Source organism: Aspergillus karnatakaensis, assembly GCF_047715665.1.
Source record: "Aspergillus karnatakaensis strain CBS 102800 unplaced genomic scaffold BJY04scaffold_22, whole genome shotgun sequence".
Classification (NCBI taxonomy): domain Eukaryota; kingdom Fungi; phylum Ascomycota; class Eurotiomycetes; order Eurotiales; family Aspergillaceae; genus Aspergillus; species Aspergillus karnatakaensis.
Genome location: NW_027395734.1, coordinates 201,200 through 219,575, shown reverse-complemented (window position 1 = coordinate 219,575; position 18,376 = coordinate 201,200). Strand labels below are relative to the sequence as shown.

The window sequence follows — 18,376 nt, the reverse complement described above, 5'->3', positions numbered from 1 at the left end:
CCTGAACCAATCTCTGCCGTTCTTGAGAACCCAATTGACTACCCCGATGCACTTTCTACCTGCGATCTGGGGCACACGTGGTTGGCTGGTCCGGGGGATCAAATCTCGCCTCGATATTGCGAATAATAGTGTCCCATTGCGTCTTAGATGGCTCAATTGTTGGAGATGGGCCGTTCGAGTTCGGTTATATTACACAGGAGCTACATCAATGGCTAAAATCGCCCCGTGGCAACTGAAGACTGAGGTTCGTTCATTCCGTTTCACGACATTACCTCTTTGCCATGTCAAAGGAAATTGGATACGGGGACACGGAGGTGGTGTCGCCGCACGGTGACCTGGAATCCAAGGATACCGCACCAGAGACCTTTGATTCGAGCGCAGAGAAGCGCGTGGTGCGCAAGCTGGATCTTTACATCATGCCGTGAGTCCTGTGCGCTGGGGTTCGACAACGAGGACTAACAGTGGCGTAGTCTGGCCATGCTTATCTACATCTTCAGCTTCCTTGATCGGTGAGCTATCCTGACTCTGTTCCCTCTCCCGCGCCATTAACTCAGTGCCTATAGTGTGAACATCGGAAACGCCCGGTAAGCAATCTTACAACGCTCAAAGCCCCAAAGACCCCTAACCGTCATCTCCTACCAGTCTCTACGGCCTGGAAGACGACCTCGGTCTCCACGGGCAACAATACCAGATTCTCGTGTCTATCCTTTTCGCAACATACATCAGCGTCGAACTGCCTTCCAACTGGGTCATCAAGAGAATCCGCCCATCGCGATGGATATCGTTCATCACAACTAGCTGGGGAATAGTCGCGACACTAGCTGGTGTGACGCAAAACTTCGGCGGCATGCTTGCCTGTCGGATTCTTCTGGGCGCTTTTGAAGGCGGCCTGTGGCCTGGTCTCGTTACCTACTTGACGTTGTTCTACACCCGCAAGGAAATGGCGCTGCGAATTGCAGTTCTGTTCGCTTGTTCTGCGCTTGCGGGTGCGTGTGGTGGCCTCTTGGCTTTTGCGATCGGGTTTCTAGACGGTAAGCCCTGAACCCTCATCCGCCTCAACCAACACTGATCTCCCTACAGGTCACAGTGGCTACCTCGGCTGGCGCTGGATTCTGATAATCGAAGGCCTCCCAACAATCGTCTTCGGCATCCTAGTCTGGTTCATCTTCGCCGACGAACCCTCCTCAGCTTTCTACCTAACCCCAGACGAACGAGCCCTCGTTCAAACCCGGCTAGATCGGCAGCCAGGCATGACCGCATCCGCAAAGCAATTCCACTGGGCAGACGTCAAGGAGGCATTCAAAGACTGGAAGATTTGGGTCTTTTGCTTCGCGCAGTTTGGCGCTGATGTTATGCTCTACGGTCAGACGCATTGGATGCATCCATGACTGGGTCTAATCTTTTTCTCGTGCAGCATTCTCAACATTCCTACCCACCATCATCCGCGGTATAAGCGCCGACTTCTCCACGCCTATTGTGCAGGTCCTTACAATCCCCTGCTACATGCTCGGCGCAGTAACGTACCTGATAATCGGGTATATCTCCGACCGGATCCAGCGCCGTGGAATATTCGTGATTACGCTCGGCACAGTCTCGGTCTGTGGATATGGAATGCTCATCTCCGACGGCGGCGTCGCCGTGCACTACGCAGGCTGCTTTCTTGTTGCTGCGGGATTGTACGTTGTTGTCGGCTTGCCGCTCGCTTGGCTACCGACTAATATTCCCCGGTATGGGAAGCGGACTACGACGATTGCTATGCAGGCGGCTATCGGGAATAGTGCGGGGATTATGGCGAGCTTTGTGAGTTCTCTCTTTGTTTTGACAGAGAGAGATGTGTCGTTTCTAACGTTAAGCAGCTCTATCCGGCTACTGAGGGGCCGAGGTATATCAAGGGGCATGCGATTTCGCTTGCTATGGGTGCGTTTGCTGTCGTGTCGTTTGGGTCGGTTTGGGCGTATTACCTGTGGGAGAATAAACAGAGAAAGGATGGGAAGCGTGAGGGTGTAGTGGATGCGTTGACGGAGGATGAGTTGAAGGAGTTGGGCGATAGGAGCCCTAGATTTATCTTCGTAACGTAGCTTGTTGAATGTCAAGGTAAATAGTGTAGTGTATAACAGTTGGAGATAGCAGCAGTGAGCATCGGTTAAACTAGACTAGGAAGAAGGTATAAACGGGGGAGATATTCCTAGATGATATTTTCTACATGGTTCACACGTTCCTAGGAGCCCGATTTTTAATGAATCCAGCGAGACTAAATGGCAATCCACCCACGATGTACCGTTCACCTCGGGCACTGATTGCGTGATTTGGAGGCGATATAACAACTACGCCAGGATCAAGCCAAGAGTGAACCTTTATATACCTTGGACTAACAGACCTGCAGTGGAATGTTGAGCAGGAATTGCCGCACAGAATGATCTCGGAGGCGTTCCAGATTCTATCCTCCATTCCATGGGGGTGGGTTGCCGTCGCAGCCACGGCAGCCTGGCTAATCAACAATTACTTCAATAAGGGCCTGAACAGGTACCCTGGCCCAGCCCTTGCATCTGTCACAGACTGGTGGAGACTCTACACAGTATGGACAAGAAAGGCACATTTCCGATACCTCAAGCTCCATGAGAAACATGGAGACGTTGTGCGATTAGGACCAAATACGTTATCATTTTCGAACCCACAAGTTATGAAGGCTATCTATGGCATGAACAAGAAACTCGGCAAGGTATGCCGTCCAACAACATTGAGGGTTTCCCTACTAAGCATGCAACAGAGCGACTTCTATCCCGTCCAAATGCAAGTCTCCCGAGGAGAAATCTTGCAGTCACTCTTCGGCACACAGGACCAGGACTATCATGCTCGTCTCCGCAGAGCTGTCAGTAATGCGTTTTCCATGAGTTCAATTGTGCAGTATGAGCCTCGGGTCACAGAGACCGCGAAAGTCTTCTTGGATAGGACAGCGCAGCTATATGCCACGACAGGAACGAGATGCGACTTAAAGCTATGGCTTCAGTTCTTCGCTTTCGATGTTATAACCGAAGTCACATACAGTAGACGAGTCGGGTTCATTGATCGATGGGAAGATGTCGATGGGATTATTGCTTGGCTTGATAAGATATTTCAGTATATGGCTCCGGTATGTTGTCCCTTCTATACGGTGTAGATGTGCTAATACTTTATAGATCGGCCAGATGCCCATCCTAGACAGGTTCTTCGTCAAGAATCCAGTTTTAATCTTACTAAACAAATACGGCTTCATCGACAACTCGTCCGGCACAGCACGCTTCTCCAAAGCTCGAATGGCCGAGCGACTCCAAGAGCTCGAAGACAGAAAAGCAGCAGGTCTAGACGCAATCCAGAACCGCGGCGACCTACTCACCATGTTCCTCCAGTCACAGCGCGAAGATAAAACGGGCTTCTTCGACGACTCCCGCATCCTCACCATGACGACGTCGATAGCGCTCGCGGGGTCCGATACCACAGCGATCAGTCTCTCCGCCGTCTTCTACCACCTTTTTCGAAACCCGCGTTGCCTCCAAAAATTGCGTCAGGAAGTAGAGGACGCGGTCAAATCTGGCCTCATCCAAGACTCAGAGATCCTCTCCTGGGCCGACGCCCAGAAACTCCCTTATCTCGACGCGTGCATCAAAGAGACATTCCGTATCCACCCCGCTATCAGCCTTAACCTAGAAAGGGTAACTCCACCAGAGGGTCTCGAAATCAACGGGGACTATATCCCCGGTGGAACGATAGTAAGTTGCATGCCTTGGGTTGTGCAGCGCAGAAAAGAGATATTCGGTGACGACGTGGAAATGTATCGGCCAGAGAGGTGGTTGCTTGATGAGAATACAGCTACTCTGGAGGATCGAGCACGGTTGACTGAGATGAAAGCGACCATGCTGCACTTTGGTGGTGGATCGAGGACTTGTCTGGGGAAGCATATTGCGTTGTTGGAGATGTATAAGCTTGTGCCGAGCTTTTTGGAGAAATTCGAGGTCAGTGGCCATTTATCTTTACTTCACGATACCCATCTTCATGTCTAATTGTTTTCCTGCTACAGATTAATCTGACGACGGAGAAAGAGTGGGACTTGGAGTGTTTGTGGTTTGTTAAGCCGACGGAGTTTGAGGTTGATATCAAACTTAGAGGGTAAGTACTGGGCCATGCGATCCTGTATGTATCGTTGTGAGACAGGGCTTTGTCAGTAGGAGATGATAAGATGATTTTTCCCCTGGAGTAATCATTGAACGACAAGTTAGATTTCAGATCTGCGGCTCCGGTTCCAACTTTGTCTTAACGTCTCAATATATATATTTCCCGCATGGCCACTTAACGACCAAGATCAGAGAATGATCCGGGACTAGTAACTCTACTGAGGCTCATATTTGTGTCATTGACTTTGTCCGAGTCAATACTTGAAAACCCATTTTCTGCTATAAAAGCGAGAGAGCAAAACATAATCGCCGCCTACCGAAGGAGGCTGTGCAGCGCTGGCGGGAGTTGATACCCGATTGATCGCAACCAAGCCTACCTTCGCCATATTGGAGTCAGGTCAAGCTTACTCAAGCGAGCATGCATGCGATTGGCAGCTCAGCTCCGTCAAATACCCACAACAACTTTCTTCCGCATCGGGGTGCAATTCGCGCGATGGACCAACCCTGTCGGGAGCACAGCCGCCCACCTTAACCTTATTTATTCTCAGCTCCTGAGACCAGTGCTCTTCTTGATTCGTGATTGGGCGCTTCATGTTTCTTCAAGCGACTTTGGGTCCTTGGTGCGGGTTTATACTTCGCAGATGGCGTATCATGAGCGGTAACCGAGGAAGCTGAACCCTGGCAGCTTGTCGATCATACTATCCATCCTTCATAAATCGGAGGAACTTTAGATGGGAGTTGTCGAGGCTGAGTAAAAGTGATCGGTGAGAGTGCTCATTTTCACCCTAAGGGCGATATATCCATAGGGGATTAGCCCTGTAGCTCGATTGCCCTAATAGGAACTGGACAGCGCGAGCTTCAGCATGGTGGCTATAAAAGTGTGGTAGTTCCCATCAAGTGCAGACATCCAACTCCTCAGCAGTACAATATCACTCAACACACCCACCCCGGCCCGATCAATCCAACTTCACAATGTTGAAGCAACTCGTCACCGTCCTCGGCCTTGCAGCCTGTACCCTCGCCACAAATGGCACCTTTCGCCATCCACACGCAAAGCCCGTCTTCCAAGTAATCCTCAACACTCAGCTTCCTGCCAATGTCACCACCCCATCCGGCGGAGTCGCAGCTGTCCCAAATGTAGGTGGCACAATCAAAGGCGCGTGGGAAGGAGAGGTGGTTGCGAATGTCACTGGGGCCATCGAGACCTTGCTTCCCTCCGAGGAGGGCGAGTACACTGTACGTCATCTCCACCCAACGCTCGGTTGAACAAGGAGACTTACTCTGTCTTAGCACTACGAGAACCAAATCGTCTTCACCAACGACGAAGACGAGCGCCTCTTCATCACCCTTACAGGAACAATCACCTACGCGAACAACGCCCTTCATGGATTCGGATATGCGTAAGTCATCTAGCCCTTACTTGTCTCTCCTGAGGATAACAACATACTGACCTCTATATTGTGCAGCACCATTCAAACGGCTATCGAAGACCTTATCTGGACCAACTACGCCATGTTCGTCGTCGAATGGATGGCCGACTTCTTCACTGGTCTTGGCGAGGCCGAGATCTTTCATATTACAACCGGTGGACGCGTTGATGGGAAGCCGATCCCTGCTTTGGAGCCTCCGGCACGGGGGTAAGAGAGTGCTTTACCGCTACTAGGAGCTATGTGGAGGTGTATCACAAGCTGACGGGGGTTGTTGGTAGGGACGATTGCAAGGCTAGATGAGTGAGATAAAGAGGGCGATATATATTTTTCAGGACTAGCGAACAATATCCATCATCTTCAATTCGAACCTGGGTGCATCCAGATACGTTCCGGGATCTGGCTTGCCTGAAAAAAATGCACCGCACTGTGGGCAAAGACTACATACTATTTAAACCCGGCATAAACACTAAGAAGTCAGCATAGGCAGCTAAAGGATGATATAATACAATATATTCTACCCGTATCCTAGAATAAACGATACCCCTGGCCATCCGCTCACACCGTCTCCGCCGCCGCAGCAGCCGTAGCCACCCTCGAGGTCACCTTCTCCTCCTTCCTCTTCCTTTCCTCTCTCTCGCTAAACCGATCCCCAAAAGCCTCCTTGTGAGGCCTCATAACAATCGTGCATTTCACAAATTCCTCCATACAATCCACCAACCTATCGCGATTCCCACTCGCCCTCAACCGCTGATCCCCGGGGCTTCCCTCATCAGGGAAATGCGTATAAGCCATCGGAATCGAGCTCTGATTGGGGATCGTAAACATTCGCATCCACCGACCTAGAATCCGGAGAGAGTTTACCGCATTGAATGACTGCGAACCCCCGCAGACCTGCGCGATTGCCAGCGTGCGGCCTTGCGTGGGTCGGATTGAGCCCGTGCTGAGAGGGATCCAGTCAATTTGGTTTTTGAATGTGCCTGTCTAAAGGCTATATTAGTATAAAGTACTCAGGGATGAAGAAGGAACAAACGATAAGAAGAGAAAAAAGAGGGTATTAGAAAGAGAAGTAGGAAAAAAGACATACCAGATTCCCATGCATCTCCGGCGAAACCCACAGATGGCCATCGCTCCACTCGCTGAGTCCCCTCAGCTCCTGTACCTTCGGGTGTGTAACGTCGTTGTCGTTCTTGACTGGTAGATCCTGTGGATTAAAGACCCTGACGTCGCACCCTAGTCGGAAGAGAATCCTGGATGCCTCGTAGGCGACGAGCCGGGAGTAGGATCTGCGCCTCAGGCTGCCGTACAAAACGAGGACTTTTAGACGTTCTCCGATTTCGGTGAGGTTTCGTTGGGCCATGGATAGCGCGGTGTCTAGCTCTAGATCGTTGATCCATTCGTGTGAGGGGTCTGCGAGGACGAAGGGGCGGTATTTTTGGCGGATGATGGGGTCGTCGGAGGTTTCGGGGATGGCAAGGGTTTGCGGAATTGAGGTTTGTGATAATTTTGGAGGTGTAGCAATAGTTGAGGGCGCTAAAGAAAGAGGTTGAGTATGTGTGGAAGCCATATTTATTAGAGGTGGTAGGTATCGAAGGAATTGCTGTCGAGTGGAGATAGGAAGAATGCGTAGGGCGTTAGGAGTGAACGCTGTTCTCAGGCAGGGGCGCATTGATAGGACTGAATAACACTGTGAGAGTCTGTAGGGGAGAGTATATGGCAGAATTCACATGAAGACTAACCTTGGGAACTAATAAGAGAGGAGATAATTTATGTTGTTATCTGAGATGTCACCCACTGCCGCTAATTGGCTGCAAGATTTGTTCTTGACGGAGGCAACGGCTGGTCCACTTGATCCACTTTATACTACCTCGGACCTCACTGTCTCTTGATAAGCGCTGCGTGTACGACCCTGTCATCTCACCAACCTGCGAGGTATGGCTGAGGATTGAAGAGTAGCCATACTCCGCTATTCATGTTGCGGAGGTCCATTCGTAGGAAGATTCTGAGAATTGAGCATTGATCTTGCAGAAGTCTGTGTGAAGCAAAAATATAACCGATATTGCACCTGAATATAATGTCTTAGTTTCAGGCACTTTATGCCTAAGCCCTAACGATGTGCTATAAACGTAGGTGTACTGATAGCAGTCTGTGATAAGATCATATCCGTAACAATGATACCTCCTTATACTAATTTGCTTAAGTAATTGTACTTATGTTGTTTCTATCTACAATGAAGATGTTGATGTTGTACGAGTACTGTTAGGGGGCATGTGCATAGCAATACAGGGTGTGTAAAACAAAAAAGAAGATACGTAGAGTAGATAGGGTGTGTGCACTAGAAGTCGCCGTATTGATAAAAAGCAGATTCCTGCCCTGGAGCCTCTGGCTGGGGGGCTAAGATATTGTTTCGCCCCTCAAGGGGTTGTTGGGGCTTGTAACCAGCTCACTATGGATGTTGGTAGGGATGATTGCAATGCTAGGTAGATGGGTGAGATATAGGGGCATTCTGATTGTTAGGGACTGATTTGTAGGATTTAAAGATTTTATCTTGGACCTCAGTAAATTTAGCTAGTTTCCGTAAATTCAGTTGCATCTAGGCAGAACAATCTACGTTTTGCTAAAAGGTGGATGGAAAATAGGTAAGACGAGGCTGAGATGAGTAGCCTTGCGAGACACTCCAATGGACCGCGACGGTCCTAGCAAAGTCTCACGCCACTCTGCAAGACTCACGTGCAGCCAAGAGGCAGTGCCCGGGGCTTACCCAACTGATAGATTTAAGAAGGGAAGGCTACCAGCAAGCTCGGGCACCTAGTTATCTTCAATACCCAAATTGCTTCCTTTGTGCTGATGATGCTGTCTATAGCCCTACACAGGCTACTCTACGCATCACCCCCGCAAAGCAGCCGTCAAAATAGTTACAGTCGCTCGAAGATATTCATATCGTCCGATAGACTCGGCCCGCGGCGAGCTTCGCCTCTTGACAATTTGCTCAGGCGCGAGCAACGACCGCTTGGCCCATCACCACGTACGCCCGACAGCCCCAACGGTGCCCCCGCCAGGAAATGAATATTTATGCCTTACCTATGAAGCTCTTTCATACGCCTGGGCTTGCCAAGCGACCCTGTGGATATCGAGATTGGCACCCACAAGGAGCGGCCCTCCGTCACTCGTAATCTCGCCACAGCCCTTCCCTTCCCGAGATTCCCAGACCGGGACCGACTAATCTGCATCGACGCCGTGATAATAAAGTCTTGCATATTGAAGTCATCGTTGAAAAGTCCGTCCCACCTCGCGCTGCTCGATTCAAGAGGTATCTGTCGCTGCCACGTCCATTTGTAATCAGCCTACCAAAGAAAACACAGAAAACGCGGTTTGACATTCGAGTTATGGTAGCTGGAGCCCCCTGCCCCATAATCGCAGACAAGAGTTCCCCACGCATGGGATGGTGAAAAGTTGATAATATAGAACCATGCTTTCCGCTTATCACCCGTGCTCTGGCCCTGTGGTATCTCATATGCCCCTAGGTATAGCGATGGATGGTGTCTGATAAATTACTAGGGGTGGAAGATGTAGAATGCAGAATGAGCGTTACTGCGATATTGGATCGCAAGGCTGCCAGATGCCGAGAGGTGATACAGAAATGCAGAGAGCCAATAGCTCTCCAGATGAAGTGGCAGTGAGGGGGCTGACGCTCTGCATAAATAAGAGCCTTGCGCCACGATCCTCGATTTGTGCTGCTTGCTCCTCCTTTCGCCCAATAATTCCATCGCCCCAACACTCAGGCTGAACACACTACGAGGGCCCCATTGTCATCCAACAGCCATGGCCGAACCCCTCGCAATCCTCGCGCTCGGTATAGAGGCTTCTAAAGCCATTATGACATATTGCGATGGCTGGCGAAGTTGCGAAGATGAGATTGACAGCGTGAAAATCAAAGCTGAAGGGCTTTTGTCAACGTTGCAAATCATCGATAAGTTACTCAGGGAAAGCACTGCCATCCACCCGAAGATTGCAGCGGATATTGCGGAGAAGATATTACAGAACGAGATCTGGATACGAAAGGTTGATGAGAAGGTCACCAAGTGCTGGGTCGTCCAGCAGCCAGCCGCCGGTCTGAACCAGAAACTGCGGGTCACTGCGAAGAAGGCCATGTATCCGTTTCAGAGGGATACGTTGTTGAGCACGGCGGAGGTCTTGCAGACCCTCCAGATCAACCTTCATACGGCATTGCTGGCGTAGGTACCCTAACCTTCGCGGGCACTTGTTGTACACTGACACTGGGGCATAGACTGCAGCTGCAGCATACATCGATTCTCGCAAAGCAAACTGCATCATTGCAAAAGCTCGAAGTGTTAGGAACTTCTATGCTGGCAAATATGGACCAGTATCGTTCCAGTATCAGCAGGATGGTAGGTACCCAATCAGGCTGACATATTGACATCGCATGTATTGATCTTCCTAGGAACTTACGATCGAAAGTCGCACGGCTCCCGCTCAACTCGCATCACCATCACAGAGCATCAGCTTGATGCCTAGCACAACTCAAAGGAACGCCCCGTTATCTCCCGTCTGTCGCTGCCCACGCCAACGAGCATCATTCTACCCGGGGTTGAATCGGGCGCATCGCGCGGGGTGTCCGCTATATAATTGCCAAAGACAAGCAATAACAACGCGGCGGTTTGCCTTCGGTAGTCGCTGGCTTGGACTATCCGTCGAAGCATTAATATCAATTCAGAGCGGTACCCAGGGTTTGGGTATATATCCGGGGCTTCGATTTCACAACATTGTCCCGGATGACTCGCCGGGATTTGACTTGGTATCCAAGAGGCCACACCGAGATTCCACGCCTGAAGAGGTTTCACAGTTCTACGCAGTGGTTATTCGAAGTCTACACCAACTTTTCGACAGTGGGAAGGCTAGTCCTTTTGATCGAACTGAGGACGGTTCTACCTTGATATCTGTTAAGTTGTGCCAATTGCGCAGCTGGAAATTCCACGGCTAATGCCAAACCCTAGGCGGCTACGAAGAATTATTCTCTCAATGATTTAGTCATGGCAAACGTTTATTCTCTTAGCGACGTTTCCCGACAGCATAGGTATCACCTATTGAGGTTTCTGGCAGTAGCTGGCTGCCCTCTAAACGAAGCAGTGCGTGCAGACTCACATCCACTAACTGGCATTTTACGATGGTGCTGGGCCACCGACGTCCAATTACTCGTCCATGCGGTTATAGGCCTCGGCATCTCAGTCACGGATGTGCACCTTGGAAATCTCCTCTGGATAAATCTGCTAAAGCCAGCTCTAGCCTGTTACGAAGAAGGTATGGCATATGACAAGTTCGATTGTGTAAGAGATCATAACGCTGATCACAGATAGAATTCCATTTGTCGGACGTTGCTCATGCAATAGTATCCGAATCGGAGCGTGATCTCAAGAATCTTCTTGTCTCAGGCCATGTTGATCCTAGTGCAATGCTTGATCGTTATTATTACGATGCTCCCTGGGTACCAGCGGCATGCTTGACCTGGCCGAACGGCCTTAGGATTGTACTCGAGGGCCTACCGGGTATACAGACCCGCGACAGGCGCAGTCTTCTTGGCCTGGCCATCGCACACAACATTCTGGAATCAGTCAAGTTACTTCTCGACTTTGGTACTCCCGTTGACTCCACGGCCCTCAGGCGCTGCAACACAAGTGAGGCTCGAGCGATTGTCTTCGGAGCCTTCATCACTCGGCGCAAGCAGCTCCTGGAGCTCGCCAGAATAATGCTACCAAGACAGACCCAAGAGAAACTCTGCCTCGAGGATGATTGTTTGCCTGATACTGCTGCAAGTATGATCTACGACGATCTAGTGAGTTATGGGGTCTTCGTAGATGCATCCCTACAGCCCTATGATTCAGACAGCTGCTCGGCTTCACCCAGAGTGTCGTCCGTTTTCCATGAGCAAGGACTGCGTGCTAGCGAAATGGAGTTTCTTTATGAATCCGGTTTTCGTGATATTGACACTCCCGACTCAATTGGATATACACCCTCTATGTATGACTCTCTATTCCGGGAACTCGAACCTACTATACAGCGAGCAAAGTGGCTGATCAACAAAGGTGCCAGGCTAGATCTGCCTCGAACGGCCGAGACCGGCACCACGCCCCGCCATTTTATTTCCCTGATCATAATTAAGAGCATGATGACTCAGGCTGCCGGACCTTCTCGTCAGCACCGTGCTCTTTGCTCGCACGCCGAGTTCCTCGGACATATCTTTGTCACCGGTCATGGGGATAACTGTGACTGCTCATGCTCCGTGGCAGGTTGTTCCCCCCTGTCAAGAGCGTTGCGACTCCTTTTCTCTGAAACTTCCACATTTTTCAGTCAGCGGGATACATCTGAGCTTTACCGCGATATCTTACGGTCGTTAATCGAGGAACTGCCCCCCTCGCCAGGAATAGCGAGTGAAATTATTCGATTGCTTACCTTCACCGACCTCAGTTTGACACATACATGCTGTCGTCTAGTTGGATATCCGATTACGTTAAGTGTTCTACGCTTAGAGCCATTTGATATGGACGAAGCTAGCGAAATCCATGAGGAGGAGAGGATTCTCTTAGCCGAGTTTGAGTCGCTCGTCAGCGAACTCGAGGGTGAATACTATAAGGCGGAGGTTCCATTGTGGGATTATATCCATACGGACTGGTGTCGCCGGGTAATCGATTACCTCGAAGAGCATGGCGAGACTATTCCCAGTCATGCATGGTGCATTCTTTTGGGACCATGCGCATACGAGTATTCGGATGATGACAACGAAGAAGCAGACAACGAGGAGGAAGCCGACGATGACCAAGAGGACGACGAAGAAGAAGGCGATGAGGAGTAAGACAATAGGGATGATGAGAGTGAGGAATACTGGATTAAGACAACCGCTGAATCAGAGATACCGCCTTCCTCCAAGTTCTAGGGATTCGAATCACATAGTGGCCACGCCGAGGGCTTATACTGCCGATTGATAAATGCTCTGAATTGCTAGTTCTGCTTTGTGCTACGCCTCCCGTACAATCTTCCATGACCTTAGGCTCCTGGTTATCTCTCTAGTAGAAGTCCGCCAACGTCGATTCACCTTATAATTCTTGAACAAACCCTTCTCAGCCCCTTAAATAACCTTCCGAAAGCTGTTAACGAATTTCAAGCTAGCAATAACCCACCGCCCCTCAAGCCTCTTCCAGACCTCATGATAATGCCCACCCCCAATCTCAGTATAAACCCCCGCATCAACACCACCCACGCTCCCCAACTGATATGTCATCGCCCAGACAGCGGTCACCTCATCCTCACCAACCATCTCCAACTCCCCCACACCGACAACATGTATAGACGACATATTCTCAAATCCCCTGCGCAGAAACGAGACGTAGTCTTTGCGAGTGGAGAAACGGGATTCCACTCCGTCGGAAGTGCTCACGGACCCGTCGGAATTGTGGACGGAGGCGGCTAGGGCGGGATGGAGCAGGAAGGAAAAAAGACCCCATTGTTTTGTGTCTACGGCGCGGGCATATTGGGATTTATGGTTGCGGATTGTTTCCGCGACTTCGTAGGGAGGGATCGTCGGCATTCTTGGAGTATATCTGTGGGCTGGGGTTTTCGCTGTGAGTATAGACGTACAACCGTGGTGAAATCGTCGAGGTGTAATTGTGAGAAGGGCAGGGAGAGAAGAGCTGTGCTCTGTCTTAGGTTTCTGAACCTCGTACCCTCCGGTATAGCCATAACTAAGACCTTACTAAAGTCCAACTAATCGTGACAAACCTTAGCAAGAACTCTATGCGGGGAAATTCGTGGCTTACCTTGGAGCAGCCCACTGTTCAGGCACCCCATACCCTTACAGCCTTAAGATCGAGGCCGTAGTCAGGTTATGCCTCTTACTAACCGCAGCCAGCTAGATACGTGAGGTGAAGTTCTCCTTCTGGGAAGGCAATGATGACGGCGTATTGTTATTAGTTATCTACCACTCTGATCGAGGGGATAGGTTCGACAAGGAATGGAGACTTTCACTGTAACTTCCCGCTACATAACACATTAACCACAAGAGATATAACCAGAACATCGGATCAACCTAACTTGACGACAGGGAACTAGAAAACGCCAGCAACAACTCAAAGGCGCTTCTAGTCGAACTTCAGGCGATAACTACCATTACAACTATAAAACCTAGCGTTTCCATCGACCCCAAACTCCAATCGGCCATACGAATACCGACTAGGAACTTCAAGAAGCTTTCTAGAGCTGCGAGCTTTGTTCGACGGCGGAAGCGTAAGGCTCCGCCCCTCTCCAAGGACGTAAAGCTCGCGAATAACCATATCATCTGCTGCTCTCCCTAGACACTTTCGTAAAATCGTTTGAACGGCAGACGCAACCTTCTCATCACCTGTCGCAACAAGAGGATGGCTTTTTAAGTCCCACGTTAGTGTGCTGCCCTCTCCGTCTCCTAGGTACTGCTCTTTTTCTTGCTGCGCCACAATCGCTGCCATGAGGAACGGATTTACCGCTATATGTGGCCGGCAAAAGGATCTTTCTAGGTCTTGCTCGAAGGTTCCTAGTACAGCGTCCGTACATTGCAAATTGAAACCACCCTCTGGAAGGTAAGAATATCGGCGTTTGATGACCACATGCCTAGATCTTGGGATGTGGCTCCCTCTAATAATGTTGTCCTCGCTCTCTCTGAAGTCGTTGACGATAGTAAGCTGCTCACTCGGCGTGTAGCGGATTATCGTTCCCAGCTCTGTACCAAGAGACTCGATACTCTGAATGAGCTGACCGTTCTCGCCGCGAATTACATCAATTCCGCGAGCGATGACGTCCTCATAGATACCCGAATAACTCGGTTCGATGTTTGAGATCTGGAGGATTAGCTCCTCTCCATCTGGGGCTTTCCAGATCTGTGCAAACTGCAGACATGAATCTCTGGATTGGATTGAATCTTTATCAACATCCCAGGTCTCCGATAGAACGTTACTCTCGTAGAGACGGTCTCCCGATCGGATGTCATATGCCACCAGCAGCCGTCGATTGGTCTGTTGATCCATGTGTGCCGCATAGACCCTCGACTTTCCGAGCACAAATGGTACAATATCTCCATTATATAGCGGTCGTGGCCAGCGCAAATCGTGTGAGCTAGATGATCTAGACATGTCCCGCTTCCAGAGCACCTTCTCGTCCGCCAGGGAATATATCACATCTCTTCGAAGTGTCAGAAAACAAACATCAAGTCCGGGTACAACTTACCGTCTGAATATACCATGAGACTCGCAAAGAAGGAACCTTATCAGTAAGACTCCATCATCATTGCCAATGATCTCTTCAATGCGCGCCCCCGAGCCACCCGGCCGCCAGAGGCGCCATACAGGAACCTGACCCATGTCACCATTATTAGAAGCCCTGCGGACGACTGATCGCTTCCAACTAATACAGATACCCAGGCGGGGGATGACGCCGACCCACACTTTGTACTTACCCCCGGCATACACATCCGAAGACTCATAACGTTTGGTAAAGACGGCAGAGGAGAGCCGTCCGGTTTGCGCACAATACAGCTGCTGGGCTTCGCGGGTCAGCATATTCCGAAGTAAAGAGACTCCCATAGATTCCATCTTACCGAATTTTTCAATATTGGCGTATCCGATCGACTGCAGAGAAAGTCCCCGGTTCTGCGGATTGAAGATCGGCCGGAGCACCAACGGCACAGCATACCTGGTCACCCAGTCCTTGAGGAATATCTTCCATCTCTGGCTGACGCGCTCAGAACGGACTACCTCAGCGATCGATAGATGGGACGCTATGTTGTGGAGGATGTCATAGTTGAGGTGTTCAAAGGGGTCTAATCGAACGGCTGTCGACTTGCTGTCTATTTTCGTGGCTTTGGGACCTCGTTTCGGGTTCTTTCGAGGTGCTTTCTGCATGATAGGAGAGTCGGTGCAGTGTCTCTTAGGCATTTTGTCTCGAGGAGTCCGTTTCAAGAGGTGGGATCTGAGGTTGTGAGTTCGGCTGCTGGTGAAGGTGACGACAACAAGTTACGAAGACGAGCAAATTTCGGAGAAGAATTCCGCCCCAGACGAGGTGATTCATTCTACTGTGGCTGCCTGGGAACTTTATTCTGGTTTAGAGTTTCATAATCGAGATGTGATTGGAAGTAATCCTTTTGCCAGTTTGACGCTCGGCCTGGATTTGATGTCACTAAATACATTGTGATCAAACAATCTCCGACAGCAACCTGCAGCAGGCCAAGTTCATCCATATATAACGGCAAAGCCAAAAGAATAGTTATATTTGCTTCGGCCTCAGAACCCAAAATACCGCGCAGCTACTCAAATTTGTAAAGATGATACTTCCGATAGCCCCTACAGATAAACGATCCATCATCATTGAGATACCCGTCACAGTATTCAAACGTATCCCCAACAGAAACAACCTGCCTCTCTTTATCATTTGCACTCACCCGCTGGGAAGGAAGCGTAACCTTGACGGCATCACCATCGAGAACATAGCATCGGAGTAAGGTCTCGTACGCGGGCAAGGCAGTACCGCTACCTGGATAGCAGTACTCCACCATGTCCTCGGCCCACTCCATAAGCCAGTCCCATTTCTTCAGAATCATCTTCCGAACGACCAGGTGTTGATCTTTGGCGTGCGGCGGACCGTCTCGCGTCTCCGACCCCATTATGGCGACCATCTTGAAAGGATCAATTCCATTGGGTGGTGCGTCGCGCCCGTAGGCTTCGGGACGGTCCATCTTGACAAACAGGACATCGTATGTAGGAGTTTGAGCGTATTGGTGCCGGGATGATACGAGTGTCTGCGGATGGAGAAAGCCCTGTAGTCGAACAACGGGGCGGCAGGGTCGGATAGATCCTCTTTAGGACCGACGAGCTCGTCAACCACCACCATCTGCTTGATCTGCGGGTGGGTAAAGAATTGTGTAGTCCATGCGGCGCCGATCTCGACCCTTTGAACCAGATTTCCGGTACTGCCTTGTATAACGTCGACTCCGTTGCAAAGGAACCCCCCGGAGACTTGGGCTGAGAGACCTGCATGAGGAGCTCTTCTCCGTCTGCAGCTTCTAGGACTTTAGGCTTCTGCACGCTGATGGTACCCAGCGTTTCGTAACGCCCAGAGCAGGTGAGAACCGTGACCGGAGCACGTCCGACTCCCAGAGAAGCTCGTCAGACGCGGTTTCGTATCCTTGCAGGATGTACCGGTAGGATCCAGGCTCCCCTACTCTCTTTGCCACGTACACCCTGGATTTTCTAAGGGCGTAGGGCATGTAGGGGATGCCATCAATCTCGGGGTCCATCTCGCGCACCTGAAAGTGCCTGATCCATACGATCCTTTTTCGGAGTAAGGAGATAACTACTGAACTGCTACTTGTTAGTTAATGTCCAATGAACATGGTACGAGAAGGGAATCGTACGTTCGGTCGCATTCATCGCGAACCCAATTGTCCACATCAATCAGGATCATGTAGTCGCTATTTCCGGTAATCCGTGTAATCTGCAGTCTATCTGCGGGCCTCTTGAAGATGTACGCAGCAGGTAGTCTGTTGACGTAGCCACTGCCGCCAATTCCTCTCTCGGCGTCCCCGAGGAACTGCCAGCGTAGGATATCTAACCGGTTATGCGTACCCGGACTGGAGCTTGTCGCCCACGCCACGTATCCATGGCCGAGATGTATAATCTCGGTGAAAGGACAGGTGGATCGAGCCGTTGCTCGTCCCCGTTCGGTGTTGTAGATCTTGGCGGCTGCAAAAGCATTTCTATGAGCATCAACTGATGGAGAGAAACAGTTACACTGGATATACTTAACATGATGCTTGAAAACTTTATCCGTCACTGGGACTGGGCGCGCAGCCAACCCCTCAGGATCCCAGTACTGTCGACCGTTCGCGCTACCAAGTTTCTCCGTCGAGTTCTTTGCGAAGGTGTTCCAGTTACGATCCACGCGCTGCAGACGCACGATATCATCGGCTCCAAGGAATGACATCACATGTGTCATAACGTCGTGATTTAGGTGGTCCAACGGATTGAGTCGTACAGGCTCAGTCTTCTTCGCTCGCAGTTCTATCGTGGCAATCAGGCGCGGACGCTTGGAACTGTGAGCATTCTCAGTGGCCGCCTCGGTGTCGGTTTGGGTGCTCTTGTAGGCTCTCTTCTTGCAATTTCGCGGAGATTGTATCCGGGGTTGTGTTTCCTCGAGTCGGGTGTGCTTGCGTGTGATTGTGGCTTCAGCCTGCCCGATGGCCTCAGAACGGCTTCTTTTGGCCATCTTGAGTTTTCACGTTAAAGGAGGATTGGAGTGGATGGATCTATTCCTTCAGGAACGGGTAGATAGTCAACAAGGGTTAGCAGAAGCTGTTAAGAGATTGTTGAGAAAGCTGCTGCTTGGTGAAAGTATGGAGTGGTGATGGGGGGAAGAACGCACCGCGAAAGACAGGAGGATATCGACATCTCTGTTTATGGCCAGTCCACGTGCGCCTACAGAGTCATTCACTGTGTAGGAAATGATTGGATCGGATTTTCACTGCAGAGTGAATGTCTGCCTGTTGTGGTGGATGTTCCTGGCCGATATATCCGCTGGCTGTGCAGATTAAGCTTCACGCTCTTGGACTGGAGTTACGTCATTTGAGGTGGACAACTGTGAGAGGTGCGGTGTGCCTGTGCTTCCAAAGAGAGAAAGTATGTGAGTAGCAAGCGGTTGGAGGGTGTTGGCTGCAGCCACGTCTTGGGCATTCCCCGATCCATGGGCTGGCGTTGATGTATAATGCCC

At 50.5% G+C, this 18,376-nt stretch overlaps 8 protein-coding genes across 8 annotated transcripts; 4 read left to right on the top strand and 4 right to left on the bottom strand.

Moving 5' to 3' along the window:
- Positions 1-281: 281 nt before the first annotated feature.
- BJY04DRAFT_227587 (putative MFS transporter) lies at positions 282-2,078 on the top strand (the record flags this gene model as incomplete). The annotated part of the gene is made up of 7 exons (XM_073718660.1): positions 282-421; positions 471-509; positions 564-584; positions 643-1,031; positions 1,081-1,362; positions 1,415-1,800; positions 1,857-2,078. The coding sequence occupies 7 exons, from the start codon at positions 282-284 to the stop codon at positions 2,076-2,078; spliced, it is 1,479 nt and encodes a 492-aa protein (XP_073571620.1).
- A 335-nt stretch (positions 2,079-2,413) lies between these two features.
- BJY04DRAFT_227586 (cytochrome P450) lies at positions 2,414-4,147 on the top strand (the record flags this gene model as incomplete). Its single annotated transcript, XM_073718659.1, has 4 exons — positions 2,414-2,719; positions 2,768-3,130; positions 3,177-3,989; positions 4,055-4,147. 4 exons carry the CDS (start codon positions 2,414-2,416, stop codon positions 4,145-4,147), a joined length of 1,575 nt encoding a protein of 524 aa, XP_073571619.1.
- Positions 4,148-5,120: 973 nt separating this feature from the next.
- Positions 5,121-5,789, top strand: BJY04DRAFT_217873 (uncharacterized protein; the record flags this gene model as incomplete). The annotated part of the gene is made up of 3 exons (XM_073716161.1): positions 5,121-5,384; positions 5,439-5,548; positions 5,615-5,789. The coding sequence occupies 3 exons, from the start codon at positions 5,121-5,123 to the stop codon at positions 5,787-5,789; spliced, it is 549 nt and encodes a 182-aa protein (XP_073571618.1).
- Positions 5,790-6,120: 331 nt separating this feature from the next.
- BJY04DRAFT_227582 (flavoprotein-like protein) lies at positions 6,121-7,549 on the bottom strand (the record flags this gene model as incomplete). The annotated part of the gene is made up of 3 exons (XM_073718658.1): positions 6,121-6,559; positions 6,663-7,108; positions 7,501-7,549. The coding sequence occupies 3 exons, from the start codon at positions 7,547-7,549 to the stop codon at positions 6,134-6,136; spliced, it is 921 nt and encodes a 306-aa protein (XP_073571617.1). The 3' UTR covers positions 6,121-6,133.
- Positions 7,550-9,397: 1,848 nt separating this feature from the next.
- Positions 9,398-12,443, top strand: BJY04DRAFT_217871 (uncharacterized protein; the record flags this gene model as incomplete). Its single annotated transcript, XM_073716160.1, has 5 exons — positions 9,398-9,810; positions 9,864-9,984; positions 10,038-10,535; positions 10,591-10,894; positions 10,951-12,443. The coding sequence occupies 5 exons, from the start codon at positions 9,398-9,400 to the stop codon at positions 12,441-12,443; spliced, it is 2,829 nt and encodes a 942-aa protein (XP_073571616.1).
- A 273-nt stretch (positions 12,444-12,716) lies between these two features.
- On the bottom strand, positions 12,717-13,175 carry BJY04DRAFT_217870 (uncharacterized protein; the record flags this gene model as incomplete). The annotated part of the gene is made up of 1 exon (XM_073716159.1): positions 12,717-13,175. One exon carries the CDS (start codon positions 13,173-13,175, stop codon positions 12,717-12,719), a length of 459 nt encoding a protein of 152 aa, XP_073571615.1.
- A 1,703-nt stretch (positions 13,176-14,878) lies between these two features.
- On the bottom strand, positions 14,879-15,264 carry BJY04DRAFT_188145 (uncharacterized protein). Its single transcript, XM_073711171.1, has 2 exons — positions 15,213-15,264; positions 14,879-15,158 (listed from the first exon to the last, which is right to left on the bottom strand). The coding sequence occupies exon 2, from the start codon at positions 15,096-15,098 to the stop codon at positions 14,883-14,885; it is 216 nt and encodes a 71-aa protein (XP_073571614.1). The 5' UTR covers positions 15,099-15,158; positions 15,213-15,264; the 3' UTR covers positions 14,879-14,882.
- Positions 15,265-16,755: 1,491 nt separating this feature from the next.
- BJY04DRAFT_54164 (F-box protein) lies at positions 16,756-17,955 on the bottom strand. The gene is made up of 3 exons (XM_073720602.1): positions 17,417-17,955; positions 17,025-17,352; positions 16,756-16,971 (listed from the first exon to the last, which is right to left on the bottom strand). The coding sequence occupies exons 1-2, from the start codon at positions 17,873-17,875 to the stop codon at positions 17,218-17,220; spliced, it is 594 nt and encodes a 197-aa protein (XP_073571613.1). The 5' UTR covers positions 17,876-17,955; the 3' UTR covers positions 16,756-16,971; positions 17,025-17,217.
- Between the last annotated feature and the right edge of the window lie 421 nt (positions 17,956-18,376).